Below are 16,231 nucleotides of genomic sequence, written 5' to 3'. Positions count from 1 at the left end.
TCAGCCTACGGTGCTGACCTTGTCTTTCCTGCTCCAAGAGTGTTAAACTGGAGGTTAAAACATCCCACTCTGGAGTCCTGGGCCTTTCCTGGTCAAATCCAAAGGACGACACTGTTAATTCATGGTATGTTTTAGCGGGCAGTAATTGGTAATTAATCTGCTACATTGACACAAGGGTGTTTTCCATCATCTACCACCTTTGTGGATTAACAATTGGGGGTGAAGCAAGCCATTTGCTATTTCAGAGCCAGTATGTAGAGGGGAAGGCAGCAGCTCCCTTCAAGCCCTGTCAGAATTTTTCCTCTCACGCAGCCTCTTCCATCAACAGGAATATTTGCTTCCCTTCAGGAAAGGTGCTACTTTGCTGTGCTGAAAATAAAACCTTTCTCCATCCCTGAATCTTCCCTGGATCAGGCACAAGCTTATTATCTGGCAGCAGGTTTTCTGCTGAATCAGTCAAAAAACAGTTAATGTTTTTGAACATTCCAGTGAGATGAATGAGGCAATTCATACCTCTGAGCTATTGTTGTAGGGTTTTGTTCTTTGTTTCCTATTGTAAAATGTCTGGAAACGCAGGAAGATGACAGTTGTATTGGTTAATATTTTAAAGACTTTCTTCAAATGCTTGAGGACTAGAAACAATTTGAAAACAAAAGCCAAGCTACTTGCACAGAGCTCAGGAGAAGGGTGTGGTGTTACCCTAAGTTACACAAATCATATAATCCTGGACAGCAACCTCTGAGAGGGTGAAACATTAATTTACTTGATCAAAACAATAAAAAGCCACCCTTCCCTAAAGCGGCTTTTCCTTTCATAGCGTAATGCTGAGTAATTTCAAGATGCCTGGATTTATTTTTCTTTTTTTTTCCTGAAGCACCTACTGCAGCTTGGAGTCAAAACCACACGGAAAGAGAGGTCTGGCTTTGTTAACCCTGAGCAACGGGGACCCAGCTCAAGCGCTGGCTCCATCGCCTCTCCTGGCAATGACAGCGTGGAGGGGCAGCGTGGTTTAAGGTTTTATTGTTGGGTTTTCTTTTTTGCTTCTGATTCTCTTGTTATAATTAAAGGGCGTTATTTATAGTGCTTGCTCAAAAGGTCCTGGGCCTGCTCAGAGCTTTGCTCTTTATTCTGTATCGTTTTGATGCTCCCTACCCCGACTGCAGGGCTTGCTCCCATTTCGCCGTGTGAAAGTGTGGAGGAAGGGCGAGCCGTGGGTTGCTCGGCAGGACAGAGAAGCCCACCCGTGGCAGGGCAGTGAGCTGGAGAGGTGCCCGTTACCTGCCACGCCAGGGTCCGCGTGGGGTTGCCCAGCGAGGGGCTATCGGGTCCGGAGATGGGTTGACCACCGCCACGGCACCCACCCCACGGAGAGCGGGCACGGGTGGGAATGGCCCCGCGGCGGCTCTGGGTGCACAGAAGATGCTCGGTTTCCTCATCTCCCCCGCCCAGCCCCGGCTGTTCTATCTTTAACGCTTCCTGTTGGTTTCGTTAGAGGAGCCGGCTTGAAAATGGTCGTGTTTCCTGGCGGCAGGCACGGCGGGCTCTCCTGCGTGTCGTGACCGTCCCTTCCCGCAGCCCCATGCACGCTGCCGGCATCGTGCGGGCTCCTGCCCGCCGGGACCCGACTCCAGCCTCGCCCGGGCCGGGGAAATGGGGGGATGGGGGGAGGAAGGATTTGTGGAAACCCTCTCCCACGGCCGCGTCCAGAGCGGAGAGGTTGAAGGGAAGGAGTGAAAGGAAAAAGAGCAGCTCCGGCATTTCCCCCCGCGGGAGGGAGCGCAGGTGGCGGGGCGACAAAAGGGACCCCCGCACCCCCGGCCCCGCCGCTTCTTCCCCTCGTCCCGGGCTCCGCAGCCCCGCAAGCAGGGACTGGGTGGGGATGGGGGAGGGGGCGGGGGGGTCCCGGGAAGTGCCCCCTCCTCCCTAGTCCGCTCAGGTAGAGATTTCGTTGATTTTCGGTCGATCCCCCGAGCTACCGCAAGCCGCTGCATTCAGGACCGCTTCACCTGCTGGCTTCCGGGGGAGCGGACCCAGCGCTCTCCCTCCACCCCCGCCTCTCTCCCCCCTTCCTCCGCAGGGACCCTCTGGCAATTTGGGGACCAGCCCTGCCTCCCCCCAGCCGCTCCCTTTCCACGGCGGCTTGGGCAAAGGCCGGGGGTGTCCCCATCCCCCCGGGCCGGGCTGAGCCCTAGCCCTGACGGGGCGCGCAGCCGGTCCCGGCCCCCGAGACCCTCTGGCTGCCCCCCACTGTTCCGGGGTGGCCAAGGGCCCTTTCTCCCCTTCAGGCTAGGCCCTGGCCTTTGCGCCGAGCTCTCCCCTCCGCTCCCATCCCAAATTTCCCAAGGGCGAGGGGTACCCGCTCCGCTCCCCGTCCCCCAGGATCCCCCGGCCCAGCAGGGATGCGCGGCCCAGTACGGGAGATGAGACGGGGAGCTCGCCCCAATTCAGCCCTTCAGCGAAAACACACAATGTCAGAGGGAGGGGGAAAGGCCCACTTCTCTCCAAAATATCTCCTCTCGATGGGCTTTATTTACCTCCTCTTGTCCCAAAGCAGCCCACACCCCTTCCCTCTCCCACAGCATCTCCAACGATCTATTTTGGCTCATTAAATTTAATTAAGAACAGAGTAGGTGTTCCATATTTAATAAAAAAATTAAAAAGGAAAAAACAACAACAACAACAAAAAAAGCCCCAAACCTCCAAGAGGACTAAAATAAAGAATTACTATTCAGATGCGGGCAGCCACAGTGCAATTTTTTATTACTCTTTTTTTTTTTTTTTTTTTTTTTTTGCAGTGTCTTTTTAAGAGCATCTAAGCACACACACATAAAAAGCTAGAAGGCATGCATTCCGGAGTTATTCCTATGCATATCCCTGCAATAATTTTCCGCTTTCCTTCGATAAAATTGCCAAATAATAATGAATCATTTCATAAATAATGGGTTTAGAAGCTTATCAGGGCAGGCGGGCCACTGCTGGGGTTTTATCTCTCTCGGCCACATTGCAGTAGTGTTCCGCTCTCCATACTAAATAGGAAACTGGACGTGATGTGGAATTAGAGCCTCCCCAGCTGAAGCCACCCAACACTTACTACAAATATAGCCGCCATGCGTAGGCCACAAAATGGCTTCACTCACTTTTCCCAATGAAAAGCAAATGGTGAGTAGAGGGGAACCGGGCCCTGCAGCGGGTCGGGGCGGTGGGTAGGGTGGCCTGGGGGCTTAGGGGGTTTTGGGGGGCAGCGAGGGGTGCTTGGGGGGCTTCTGCCCTGTCTGAGAAGCGAAAGCGGGGAAAAAAAAACCCACCAAGTCTTTTCCGCGGTTCGTTTTTAATCTTTTTTCCCCCTTCTTTGATGCGGGAAGAAGACCCTTTCCCTTTTGAAAATGTGGGGTGCGCGTCCCCCCCAGGACCCCCGGGTTGTGCCAGGGAGGAGCCGGGGGGGCGAAGCTCCATCACGATCCGGCTCCCCCAGCCTTTCCCGGGGTCGGGGCGGGGGGGGTACCGGGGCCTGTTCCCGGGGGGGCCTCCCCCCATATACAGCTGCCTTTGCGCTTTGGAGCAATTTCCCTACAGAAAGGTCTGCGGGAGAAATGCGTTTCTGGGCTGGAAATTTCCTGCCGATCCGCTGCTGGAAAACAAAAGGATTTTGCGGAGCAGAAATTAACGGGCAGAGAATTAATGCACACCCCCCCTCCATTTTTTTTTTTTCTAAACAAATCACCCCCAAATTAAGGTAAAACACTGCGGGTATTTTTGCGGTTTTGTGTATTTCGTTTTTAACGAAAGCCAGAGGCGACGCCATCGGGATGATTTCGTTTTTTACGAAGGGGAAAACCTTATTTTTCATTATTTTGTTGGCGGCGGGGGGGGAAGCGTCCTCGCCTTCCTGTTGATGGGGAGCGGACTCAGCCTGGCCCGGCCGCCGCGGCTCCTCGGGCGGCAGCGCTGCCGGCAACCGGCCCCTCTAGGAACGAAATTTGCCCCTTTAGGAACGAAAATTTCCAGTCGGGCGTAGGAGAAACGTCTCCGCTCTTTGCCAGCCCATCGGGAGAAAAACAACTCCGTCTCCGGCCCCGTCTGGGATTTCCTCCTGGGGAGACCGGACTTGCAATCTGTCCAAAAAACCGCCCAATTCGCCCCAAATATGGATTAAAAAAAAAATCACTCCTTTTTTTTTTCTTTTTAATCTTTTTATCTTTTCCGCCTCGTCTTGTGGCCCCGTGTGCGAGGCGGCGGAGATGGGGTTGGGGGGTGGTCCCGGGGGTCCCCTATAACGGGGGCCACCCCAGGGTGCTGTCTCCTCCTTCACCCCTCTCTCCCCTCATCTCTGGCAACCCGGGCCCACGAGATCCACCCCCTTCTCATTTTCCCTCTTCCCCCCCGCCCCTTCTCTTCCTCCCAGGATTTAGCCGTTTTATCCCGATGCGGGTGTCCTTCCTCCCTGTAAAGTCGTAAGTACCTTGAGGTGGGAGGAGTAAATTCAGCCTGACACCGAGAGCGCTTTTGTTGAAACAGGAGAGACTTGCGGTGTCCCTACTTAAATATGACACATGTGAGTAATCTCTTCCTATACAATATCGGAATAGGCAATTAGATTTTTCTTTCTCGAGGGCTGGCGGGGAGGGGGCTGGAGGGAAGGCAGAAAGCGTGTGCTTTACGTTGGGTGGTTTTATTCTTTTTATTTTTTTTCAAGAGAGATGGTGAGATATGGCCAAAGAAATGGGGTTTCTCTAGCAATTCAGCCCAGCAGAAACGAGGGAAAAAAAATACCCAAGGCAAAGGAGGGATAAGGGTGGGGAGGAGACCTGCTGTGCGGCAGCTCTCTGCTCTGCAAAGCCCCTTATTTATAGGAGGAGAAAAAAAAAAAACCAAACAAAAAAAAAACCCACCAAAGAAAAACCAAAACGAACGAGGGAGTGTGTGGGAGAAACTAATAATCGCGATATCGCTGCCTGCCCTGTCGCGACAGCGTTCGTTCCGTGGGCGAAGGGGGACAATGCTGGTGCGCGGCCGCGGAGCGCAGGGCCCCTTCCTCCTTCCTGCGGTGGCGAATGGGGCGGGGGGAGTTGCTCCGTTATGGGCTACTTTAACCCCCTCTCCCCCGAAAAGTGGCTTCAGGTGTATTTAGTTGTTAAAATAATAATAATAATAAGAAGAGAGAGGAGAGGTGCTCTCCCGTCAGACTGAGGCCACTGCTGAAGGGGCGGGCTCCGCAGGGTGGCAAACACCGCCGGGGCCCGCAAAATGGGGAGAAATCCCCCGAATGGGGGGGAGGGGGCTGAGCCCCCTCCCGCCCGGCCGTAATTTGGCAGCAGAATTCAACACCCAGCCCCGGCAGGGCTGCGGTGCGGGAGCGGGGTTTGAGGGGGTGGAAGGATTCGGCCCGACCACCCCCTGCGCGGTGCGGGGCCGGGGTGCTGCGTGACGTCAGAGCGCCCGCACCGTTCCGCGGGGGGCTCCGTGACGTCAGGGCAGCGTGGCCCCGCAACCCCCCCACCCGCCCCGGCTCTTCTCGCAGCGGTGCCGGGGCCCGTTCCGCCGGCCAATTAATTTGGGGTGATTGGTGCCTCCCTGCTCCATTTTTTCCCGGTGAGCCCCGAAGCCCCCTCCCCGTCGGGGCGATGCCCGAGGTACGAGGTCCGTATGAGTCCCCCAACCCCATAGTCGGGGCCTCCCCTCACCGCTGCCTCTCTCCGCAGGACGATGGACAGGCCTCCCGCCCCACCGCCCCCCAGTGACCCCCGCGATGCCCGCCCCCCCCGGCAGCACGACTCGGCAGCCCAGACAGCCAGCGAGCCGGCCAGCAGCCGCGGGGGCATGGAGGAGCCGCCGGCCGACCCCCAGCTGCTCCTCAACGGGGGGGGCAAGGAGGCGGGCCGGCCCTCCCCCGGGCCTCCCCCCCCGCCCGCCGCCCCCGTCCCCGTCATCGAGCTGGTTCGCCGGGGGGGCTCCCTGGACTTAAAAAGCCGGGAAACGGCAGGGGAGGCGATGCAGAGAGCGCCTGGAGCCGAGCCGTGCCGTGCCGCCGAGGCAGCCTGCGAGCCCCGCATGGTGCAGCTGAGCCCCCCAGCCCTCCCGTTGCAGCCACCCGGCAGGGCCATGCTCTACAACCTGGGCCAGCCGCTGGCTACCATCAACAGGTCGGTGGCTACCCCGGCCCACCTGCGGCGGGGGTCCCTTGGAGGGGTTTCCCGAGGGAATTGGGTACTGGGGAGGAGGTGGGAGGGCGGCATCAGCATCCCTTCGTCGGCTTGGGGTTTAGTCATCGCGAGTTTGCATCCAACTTTGCGAAGGAAAAAAGGGGGGAAAAAAATAACCCGAAACGAAAATCTGTAATTCGTAGGGGAAAAAAATAATAAAAAAAAATGATGGTGGCAATGCCCCGGGGGGGGGGAGGGTGATCCCGTACAGATGTGCAGCAGCGGGGTCAGCCGGTAAACGCGGTGCCTGCCCAGAGCTGGCTGAGGTCCCGCAGCTCCCGCGCTCGCTCTCCCCTCCGACGAGCCCCACGAGGGACAGCAAACGCTCTGGCAGGGGCAGAGCGCGGCCCGCGTGTGCGGAGACGGACCCCACCGCACCCACCCTCTCTCCGTCCGCGCCCGCGGGGTGGGGGGCAGAAAGCCTCGGGGTTGGGGGGAGGTGTTGGGTTTTGTTTTTTTTTGTTGTTTGTTTGTTTGCCCCGGCGCCCCACGCCGCCCGCATCCCACCGCCCACGCAGGGCTGGCGTCCTTCGGCGCGTGGCCGCGTGTCTCCTCGCCGCACGACTCCGGGGTTCGGCTTCGTGAGCCGTGAGCTCTGTGAGGTCACGCAGCATCTCAGCTTCCCACCGGCTCCGACCCGCCCCCCTTCATCCTCCCCACGCCTCCACCCTCCCCCAACCCCCCCCACCCATCCCCGGGGGATGCCGGTTTCTCCTCACGGCCTCTCTCTGCCTTTTCGGTTCCAGCGGTTTTTTCGGTGAACCGGACTCCTTCTCCATGTACGGCAGCAACCGGGTGAAGAGGAGACCCTCTCCCTACGAGATGGAGATCACTGACGGTGAGAGTGTTTCGCCCCGCGCTGGCTCTGTTTTGGTTTTTTTTTTTGTTTTTTTTTTTTTTTTTTTTGAGGGGGGATGTACCCCATCTGCTGAAGGGGGGCAAGTTGCTGCACGGTGTCATGTGCTGGGAGTAAAACTCCAAACTATAAAGAGCAAGCAGGATGCCTGTGGTGGCAGGGTAGCTCCCTCCTCTAAGCAGAGCCCAAATCTGTCCCGACGGAGGACCAGCAGCAGATTACATCTTCCCAGAGCCGGCTGCTGGTCGTTCGTTGGGACGGACTGACCTAATCTTCCTAGAGATTAAATTCGAAGGAAACCGGTGAATTTAAGTCTTTGCTGGATCAGGGCCGTTGCGGTGACGGGCTGTGTTTGCAGCCCCTCTCAAGCCAAGGGGACATTTGTGAGACAGAGCACAGCCTTGGGCAGAAAGATGCCACCGGCCTCTTAGCTGCCGAGAAGCCAAGGGCTAAACCTGTGCCAGGGTCCCCAGGGCTGCGGTGGGACGGTGGCTGGTCCCCTTGCCAGCTCCTCTGCGCCTTGATTCAGGGCAGATCCCCACCGTGCTGCAGAAACATCCCGTGTCCAAAGCAGAGCCTGGGAGCGGACATGGAGTGTGACGGCCTGGTGCCGAACCAGAGACCCCGGGCGCTGGGGGTCCCTCTCGGACTGGCAGCATCGTTTTGGAGAAAGGAAGGCAAGGAGAGGGCAGGGCAGGGCAGGATCCCTGCGTGGGACATGGGGGGCTGCGGGCGGGCAGCAGCGCTGCCCACGGAAGGGGATGTTTGCACGTGGAAGGCCGACACGTTTATCTGCGGAGTTAAAAGCCTGTACAAACGAGATCCGCTGAAAAGTGTTTTCTCCTTAGCAATTGTGAACGCTGTATTTCAGTCACCAGACAATTAATTTTCCTTCTTTTTAGCTAGCTGCCCCTTTCCTTCTAGCCGGCTAATCTGAAATCAGATCAAATCATAATCCGCATCACTCTCAAACAGTACAGCATAAAATGATCGGCTCGGGGCATTATCTGCGCTCATCAGCCCCTCTCTCCCCGCTCTCTCCCTCCCTCCGTCTGCCTGGTCCTTTCAGACCGCAGCCCCATGGGGCAGGGGTTGTCTCAGCCCCCGGTCTTTTTGTCTGGGTTTCGATTCAGAGGCTTAGCGGCTCCGGTGAAAGTCCATCAAATCACGGTGTCTGACCAGAGCTTTCGGCTTGCTGTTAAATTAGGTATGAAGGATTACAGAGGTACCTGGTTTTAACTAAGTTTTTGGATATGTGCTTTCAGGCGGGTGTATAGATTGGGCCCAATCCTGCAGGTTCTGTCTCCTGTGAATTTCCAATATGAGGCTCAGATTCTTTTTTTTTTTTTTTTTTTTTTTTTTTTTTTGAAAAAATAGGTACCAGACGATGCTGTTTAAACAGTAGCGATTTGTAGGGACACACATCCCACAGTGAGGCATCGGTGCTGCCTGCTGGGCTTCGCTCTGATGGTCACCTCCTGGGCGCCATCCACGGCATCGCTCCTGCGGGTCCTCAGCCCTCGGGAGGTGCAGAGGGGCAGGAGGGTCTTGCTGGGTGCTTGGCGTTTGGTTTCCTCTGTAAGGAAATGAGTGGTGGTTTTTTGTTTTTTTGGGGTTTTTTTTGTTTTTTTTTTTTTTTTTTTTGCAACTATCTGTGTTGGGTAAAGTTTGGTGCACTGAATATCTTCTTACAAAACATATAAATGCAGATGAAAATGTAAAAAAAGTACGTGCAACGATATTCTGTAACTTTGGAAACTCCTCTTTTTACTGGTTTTCCTCAGACATCTAATTACAATTTTAAAGAGCATCAATCAATCAATTGGAACAAAATCCAGGCAAAAATTCTCAGCCAACTGCTTGAATTAATTATGAGGCAAATTTCTTTATGAAAAATGAATCTCTTCTGTTATAACACAGCTATGGGGCATTTAAAATTTTTCCGTTGCTTCACACATTTTGGCCAAAACCTGATCCCTTTCTAAAAGGTGTGTTTGATTCAGTTGATGCAGGAATTTGTGTTAGATACTGGAGCTTGCTTCGGGTGCCCCTGGATGAAAATAAGCAGGGTCTTTTTTCTGATTTCAAAATTTTACAAATAGATGCCTTTTAGTCAGCAACTTTCAGTGAATAGAGAAGCTTGTGGAGACTGGAGGTCTCTTGCGTTTTTTTTTTTTTTAATATAAACAATATCCAATATTTTTTTTAATCATACCCTTACGGGAGTAAAAAGGTGTTAAGCTCCATCTCCTTCTAGGTTCAAGGCTGGCTGCTTTGTCTGGGAAGAGGATTGAAGTGTTGAAGCTGTTGTGTTCTTGCAGCAGGTTGCAGCGTGTTCTCTGCTGCCTTACTGATGGTGCTGGGCAGCCTGGTGCTGTTGAGGTCCCCGTAGGCTCCCCCACCTTCCCCATGACCCCGTGGCTGTGCACATCAGGGGCAAGAAACCTCCCCTTTCCATGAGCTCTTGCACCTTAGTTCATACAAAGGGCATTTACACGCCGTTTGGGAGCAGAAAACCGGCTTTATTAATGCATCAGACCAGGATCCTAGAGGTTGGAGATAAGTTTCTCATTTCAACATCCCCCAGCTTCTCCCAGCTGGGGAGAAGCCATTTTGGGGGACTCCCTGCTCCTGAGCACACTGGGAGGAGAAGTGCATTGTACGCCTGCTCACATGCCGGAGAACCCGGTAGCTTTAATCTGGCTGATTGGGAGTGCGTGCCCATGCAAACCCTGCGGTGGGGGGGTATTTTGTGTGATGGACTAGACCGAAGGGGTTCAGTTTCCCCTGAAGGGAGGAAAGCATGATGGTGTTTAATTGGTTGGAATGTGGGATTCCTCTTCTCACGCTGTGCCAGGTGCGATCTGTCGAGGTGCAGCCTGACTAGGGTGCCTCAAAAATCCCACCTGTTCAGCTGCTCTGCCCCAGTCAAAGCAGCCAAGAGTTTTACTCTGTAAAAATAATGATGTTTAAGTGTCCCCTGGGCTGCTGGTTTCAGCGGGCAGAGCCTAAACTGCTCACCAGAGCCAGGGACTTGCTCTCACTGCAAGGGAGTCATGAGGCAAGTGTCTGGAAGCGGGGCTACAGGGATGGTGCAAACGGGAATATCAACAGCCTGCCCTGTGGGGTGCGGATCAACGATGTGTTACCTGCAAGTCTTTGCTTCACACTTTGTGATGATTTTCACTGCATGTGACGCTTCCCATCCTATGGGGGTTTCTGCCATGGTTCGTTCTCCCGAAGTTCCGTGAAATTCCTGTGCCCTTCCACTGTTAGTGTCTCCTGGAGCTGAGGATGGAAAGGGCGTAATAACAAGAGCATCTTATGGTAGAGCCTCTTTACTTGAACTGGTTTCCACAGACCCAAGGACCTGCAGTCCCGATTTAGCGCGTTGCTGCTCCTATAGTGCACAGTACTTTTGGGTAGACACTCTTTTGGGTGTCTCCTAGCACGGAGATGATATCTCGCTTGAGCCAACAGGAGTAACCCCGATGATCTGAAAGGAGAATTGATGTGTTTCATGCGTCCATCCTGTGTAGTGTGCCCTATCAGGAATACAGCTGTAAAACTACAGGGATTTAACTGGAGTTCATATGTGACTGAGCTACATGGACACCTGTAGCAATTTAGCGTCCCTTCTCCAATGACTGTCAGACAGAGAGGTTTTGCCATGATGTGCAGAGAGAGCAGGCGGTCCTCAGGTCAGTTGTGAAACTGCCTCATCCTCCACCCGTGACCACCTTTCCAGGAAGGACACTGCTTTCACTTTGTGGGTCACGTCGCTACGGGGTGAAACCTCCCACCTCGTTTCATACAAACCACCCAGAGGGCTGGTGGCAAGCCCATGGTCTCTGTCGGCTCCCTGCCTATATCAGGGAAGATCTTTGGATCTTGGAGTTGTCAGAGCCTCCATTCAAGCTTATTTCCTCCTGTTCCAGTGGTGTGTCCTTAAGGTGCTTTTGGGATAGAACAGAAAACTAGCTTGCAGCCTAACCTTTTAATAGGACCTTGTTGCTGAGATATCCTAAAAACATAGCAGTCTTCTGCACATGTGTCATAGCCTAAGCCTTCCTCCTTGGACAGGTAAATTTAGGCATCTCGGGAGACATCTAAAACTCAATTTTCCCCTTCCATTGGATTGAACAGAAATTACAGCTACCTCAGCTCATTGGGTTAGCTGGAAACTCCTGTTTCACTGCCTTGCTGATGTCACTAGAGGAAAGGGGTTAACCTGGGAAATGGTGACCTCTTTAGCAAATTAATAAATGACCTGTTATGCCCCGCTCCTAATTCTGCACGGTTGCAATTGCAGGTCCTCATACGAAAGTGGTTCGTCGCATTTTTACCAATAGCCGGGAGAGGTGGAGACAGCAGAACGTGAATGGAGCCTTTGCAGAGCTTCGCAAGCTCATCCCCACCCACCCGCCTGACAAAAAACTGAGCAAGAACGAGATTTTACGCCTGGCTATGAAATACATCAACTTCCTGGCCAAGCTGCTCAACGACCAGGAGGAAGAAGGAAACCAAAGGGGCAAAGTGAACAAAGACTCTGGGATAGTCCAGGAAGACCTCCTGCAGGACATGTTGTCTCCTAACTCTAGCTGTGGAAGTTCTTTAGATGGAGCGGCAAGCCCGGACAGCTTCACAGAAGAGCACGAAACACTAGATTCGAAACACACACGGAGCCTGCACCATGCCATTCTCCCCGTAGAAGGCAACGCACAGCGGTGATGACCTTCCGCATCGCTCCCGAAGCACCAAGGGGGAGGCGAGACCCGACCATGCAGATGTTGGAACTTGTGCCCATGGGATTTGTGACTCTGCCTTTCCCCAGGGTCTTGGGTTCCATGTTCTCCCCAGCCCGGGACGGAGCGGCCAGTGCGTTGGCCAATGACAAGACCAACTCAGATGGATGTTTGGCATTTAGGTACGTGATCGTACAAAGAAGAAAAGCATTGAAGTCATCTTCATTGTACATACTGCTCATGAGGTGACTCTGCGGAGGACCAGGAGACACAGCCAGCACCTCTCCAGCTTTCAAACCAATTGACGACCATCACTTTTCCAGTAGTCATCTGATTGAGACATGAAACTCCTCTTTCACTGCTCATGGAGGCCACCAACGCTTTCCAGCTCCATGTCATGCTGGAGACTGCTGAAACCCTCCAGCGCGTTTCTCCAGCCTGTGACATCCACAACCGGTCTAAGCAGGAGCTGGGGCCACGTGTTCCTGTTTTCCGAGAGCTTTTGACTGTATCTTTTTAAAGAGGTGAAAAAATACCCTCAGCAAAAGAGCTATTAAAAGGATTAAGACTTTTTCCTTTTATCTCCTTTTTTTTTTTTTTTTTTTTTTTTTTTTTTTTTTTTGCCCCTCTCCTTTCTTCCTTTCCCTTCTATCTAACTTTGGATTGTTTGGGGTTGTTGTATTTATGAGGGGGGATTACTTCTGTTTAACGCTGTCATGCAGTATCCACGGAATGAAAAGGTACATAGGTGTTTTCTGCTGCCCTTCCAGGCTCTGATTTTTCTGCTGGTAATGCTCAGTGAGTGAGCTCCTAGAGTTTTCCCAGCAGTTTCTGTCGGGCCAGAGCTTGTCTCAAAGGAGACAAATTTCAGAATTAGTAAGGGAAAAAAAAATTGCTAGTGAAGCATCCCCTTGGACTGGGGGGTTTTTAAATTCAAAAAGCAACAAAAAGGCAAAAGGAGTCGATGATGCATCAACAGTGCGCATGTACATAGGGTTATAAAGGGGTTTTAATGGTATGCTTTGAATTTTTTGGTTTTATTGTGTGAAAATGGTGGTGGTTCAGCTGTGCCAATGCCCACAGGCTGGACTCCAGGTGCTGGATTCAACCCAACCTCACCTGTCCAAGGCTGATAGGAAACCACAGCCCCTCAGGATCTTGGGGGGAAACACGAAAAGCCACGGTGGGATTAGCCATTCCCGAGTGCTTAGATCACTGCAAAACTGATGGCTGTGGCTGAGCTGATCCTCTGGTCCCTGCTGCCCCCAGGGAGGGCGTTGGGCAAACGGGGGAGCAGGAGGCTGCCGGGGGGAGCTGAGGGACCGCACCACGCCATCACCGCTGCATCAGGCCCATCTCTCACCCACCACCTGATGCCTGATGGAGTGGCTGCCCCAAGCCCATCATCTCCCTCTGCAGAGATTTCAAGGCAAGGAATCTCCACCGTGCTACAGTAAAAAGAAATCCTACACAAATCCTTTGGGAAGGAAAAAAGTCCTCTGAGCAGGGACACCTTCCACCGCACTTGTTCCTTTCCAAGGGTGCTGAGGTACAAGGAAACACAGAGGATTTGGGCGTCTGTCTGTGAGCCCCTCCAGGCTCAATTTAGAGCCCTGTCGCTCTCATCCCTGCTTGGTTTTAATGCCTCTTTGTAAATAATAAGTGGGAGGCTGGCCGCGTGGGCTGGCAGGTTAGGTGGAATTCATTGCCTGGGAAGAGGTCCCAGCCCAAGCAAGGGTTTCCCACATAGACCCCAGATCTGCCGAAACCTCCAATCTCCCCCATCCTAAATTGGGGAAAAGGAGGAAAACTCCTTCCTGAGTCCAGATCACCCATGCACAGGGTTTTTTACTAAAGGGGGTTTGCCGCAGGGTTGGCCAGGGGAGAGGGGCAGTGGGTGATGGAGTGATGCTGAGGAAGTTTTGGCTGCTCCTGGTGCCAAGGGTAGGAGAGGTGGGAGGGTGCTGGCACATAGGGGCTCTTCGGGAAGGGAGGGGGATGCCATCACACAGGTAAAGCCGTTCTTGGTTTTCAGCATTCAAAATAACCCTAGGGTGGGGTGGGTGGGGGTCTTGCACCCTTTTTATTAAACTATTGCAAAAAAAACTCACCGACATCCAAAAATTCCATATTCCCCACAATTTCATTACTATTTTTTTCTATCTTTTCAGTAACTTTACAGTTGGTAAAATGGTACAATCGTGGTGGCACCCCCCAAAGCCCCCTCATGCACATGCTCCAGCTCGTAGCACGGTGTAGGTCTCCTGGGGTCTGTACAGCTGTACTTTAATTGTGATTTGAATGGTACATTTCCTCTGCCCACCTCTCCTCCTGCCTGCTTCATCTCTTGCTGTGTGGACCATCGCCCCCCGTTTCTGTTGGAAACAGCACTTTGGGGCAACGTCGTACTGTGTGAGTGAATTCCCACCTTAAGATTTTTGGGTTTTTCAGTCCCATCCCTTTCTCTGCCACCCTCCCCTGGGATTTCTGCATTTTTTCTGCAGAAACGAAGTAACCAGACCTGGTACCCTGAGTCTCAACCCACTGTGGATGTGCTACTTAGAAAACACATTTGTTGTAATGTGTGTGTATATATAAATATATATATATAATGAATATATCGAGAATATTTCTAAATAAAGTTTTACAAAGCAGCCTCCAATTTCTGTCTGCTTCTCTCCCATCTCCTCGCTTGGATTCGTCACTACTTCAGTATTTCATTTCTGGGCACGGTGGGGTGAGGATGCTGGGATAGCCCATCCCCAGACATCAAAAATTATAAACAGGCAGCAAAAACCTTGCAAAAGGATCTGTTGTTTTTTGTTTTTTTTTTCTTGCATGGCTTACGCCGTCCAGCCTGGGCCAGGCTTTTGCAGAGAAAGCACGTGGGAGGAAGAGCGCGGAGGGCCAGCAGGAAGGAAGACAGGCAGTGAAGCAATCCCCTCGCCGCAGGCAAGCGTTACCAGCCACCGCTGCGTTACCCCCAGTGCGTTATTTGCAGGTGCCCTAAAGGCTCTGACAGTCTTTTCCCTTCTTTTGGGAAGGGGGACAGTGTGGGGAGGGGGCTACTGGGGGCAATGCTGTGTCCCTTCACACCCTGGCAACGTTTGGCCATGATTTAATAGGCAATGACAGTAATTGACAGTAATTCCTCTTTTTTTTTTTTTAAAAGTTGTTATTACAGCCATGTGCACAAATACTTTAAAAAACAATTGAGCTGGTAACATTAGCTAGGGACTGTTTACAGCCTAAGTGGTCCATTGAACGTGTGTGTGTATCTATATTTTATATATTTTTTATATATATATGACTACAGCACCGTGCTGCTGATGGTGGCCAGCACCATATCCATAGCATGGAGCAGGTGAACAAGAACAGCAGCACCACAGGTATTTTCTTGTCTTTAATTTCTATGATTTTCAGAGCCATTATCTAATTAAACAGGGTGTTTTAGACCACCCCTCTTGCTCTTCTAAAGCATCGCCCTCAAAAGCTCAGCTGCTAAAAACCCCTGTCCCCCCCAGCTCTGCAGCCAATGCTTGCTTTTAAAGTTTCTGTGTGACATTTTCCACTGGGTCAAAGAGGGAGACCCCTCCCAAACTCCAGCTTGGGGGGTGCAGGAGCCCCATCCATGCACAGCCCTAGACTGAGGTGATGGGGGGCTCCCCCCAGCTGGGCTGAGCAAAGCCCCCGTGATCAGGGCCGGGCTGGTTTCCATCCTGGGAGCTGGGACAAGGCGTGGGGCGGGCGTGGGGCAGTGTGTGGCTGCTGGGTGTTTATCTGGGGTCCGACGATCACGGCTGCACAGCTGGTTTAACTCCTGTCCGCCATCCTGCTGCGAACCCGGGGAGAGCTGATAACTCGCCTGCAGTTATCTCTTCCTCCCACATCCCAGCCCAATTCTCCTTCCACCTCCCCTTTCTGCTTCTTCTCTTTCTTAAATGAGAAGGTCCTTTGTGGCAACATGGCCTTTGCCATGCAAAGGGAAGAACATCCTCAAGGTGAAGGTTTCAAACCAGTCCCTGCACGTATATATTTAATACATAGCTCTACAGTCTACAGAAAGAACTGGGAGGGTGCCAATGCCACCCGCTTCACAGTGGGACGACCAAAGGACATCCCTCCTGATGGACCCTGGTGGTGGGGAGCCCCTGGGAGCTGCTGTGCTGGGACAGGCTCGGGGGACACGTCCCCAGTTGGGTAGCTGGTGGCCCCACATTGGCCGTGCTGAAAGGAGCATCCTCCTTCCACCACCTTCCTCTCCAGAGCATCCAGGCCCCGCTGCTGCTCGGCCACCAAGATACAAATGTAGGTAGCAGGCATCAGGTGTCTTTTTAAAAATATTTTTAAAAGTCCTTTCTGATGGAATATGTCATTCATTTCCCATCAAATGGTAATTTTTTTCCTACAGTTGTGTTTTGTGGCAAGTG

General features: G+C 52.9%; 1 protein-coding gene across 2 annotated transcripts; it reads left to right on the top strand.

Annotated features, from left to right (window-relative positions):
- The first annotated feature begins 2,879 nt into the window (after positions 1 to 2,879).
- TAL1 (TAL bHLH transcription factor 1, erythroid differentiation factor) lies at positions 2,880 to 14,455 on the top strand. 2 transcript variants are annotated; one of them, XM_086753027.1, is made up of 5 exons: positions 2,888 to 3,159; positions 4,403 to 4,552; positions 5,700 to 6,140; positions 6,947 to 7,038; positions 11,369 to 14,455. In XM_086753027.1, coding segments are annotated over exons 2-5 (954 nt in total). In that variant the 5' UTR covers positions 2,888 to 3,159; positions 4,403 to 4,550; the 3' UTR covers positions 11,788 to 14,455. The 2 variants fall into 2 exon arrangements, with proteins under 2 accessions (XP_086609152.1, XP_086609153.1); XM_086753026.1 differs by lacking the exon at positions 4,403 to 4,552 and having other exon boundaries at positions 2,880 to 3,159.
- The last annotated feature ends 1,776 nt before the right edge of the window (positions 14,456 to 16,231 follow it).

The sequence above is a fragment of the Chlamydotis macqueenii genome, chromosome 8 (genome assembly GCF_036417535.1).
Source record: "Chlamydotis macqueenii isolate bChlMac1 chromosome 8, bChlMac1.mat, whole genome shotgun sequence".
NCBI lineage: Eukaryota > Metazoa > Chordata > Aves > Otidiformes > Otididae > Chlamydotis > Chlamydotis macqueenii.
The sequence above is the reverse complement of the archived record's forward strand: the minus strand, read 5'-3'. Positions and strand labels throughout refer to the sequence as shown.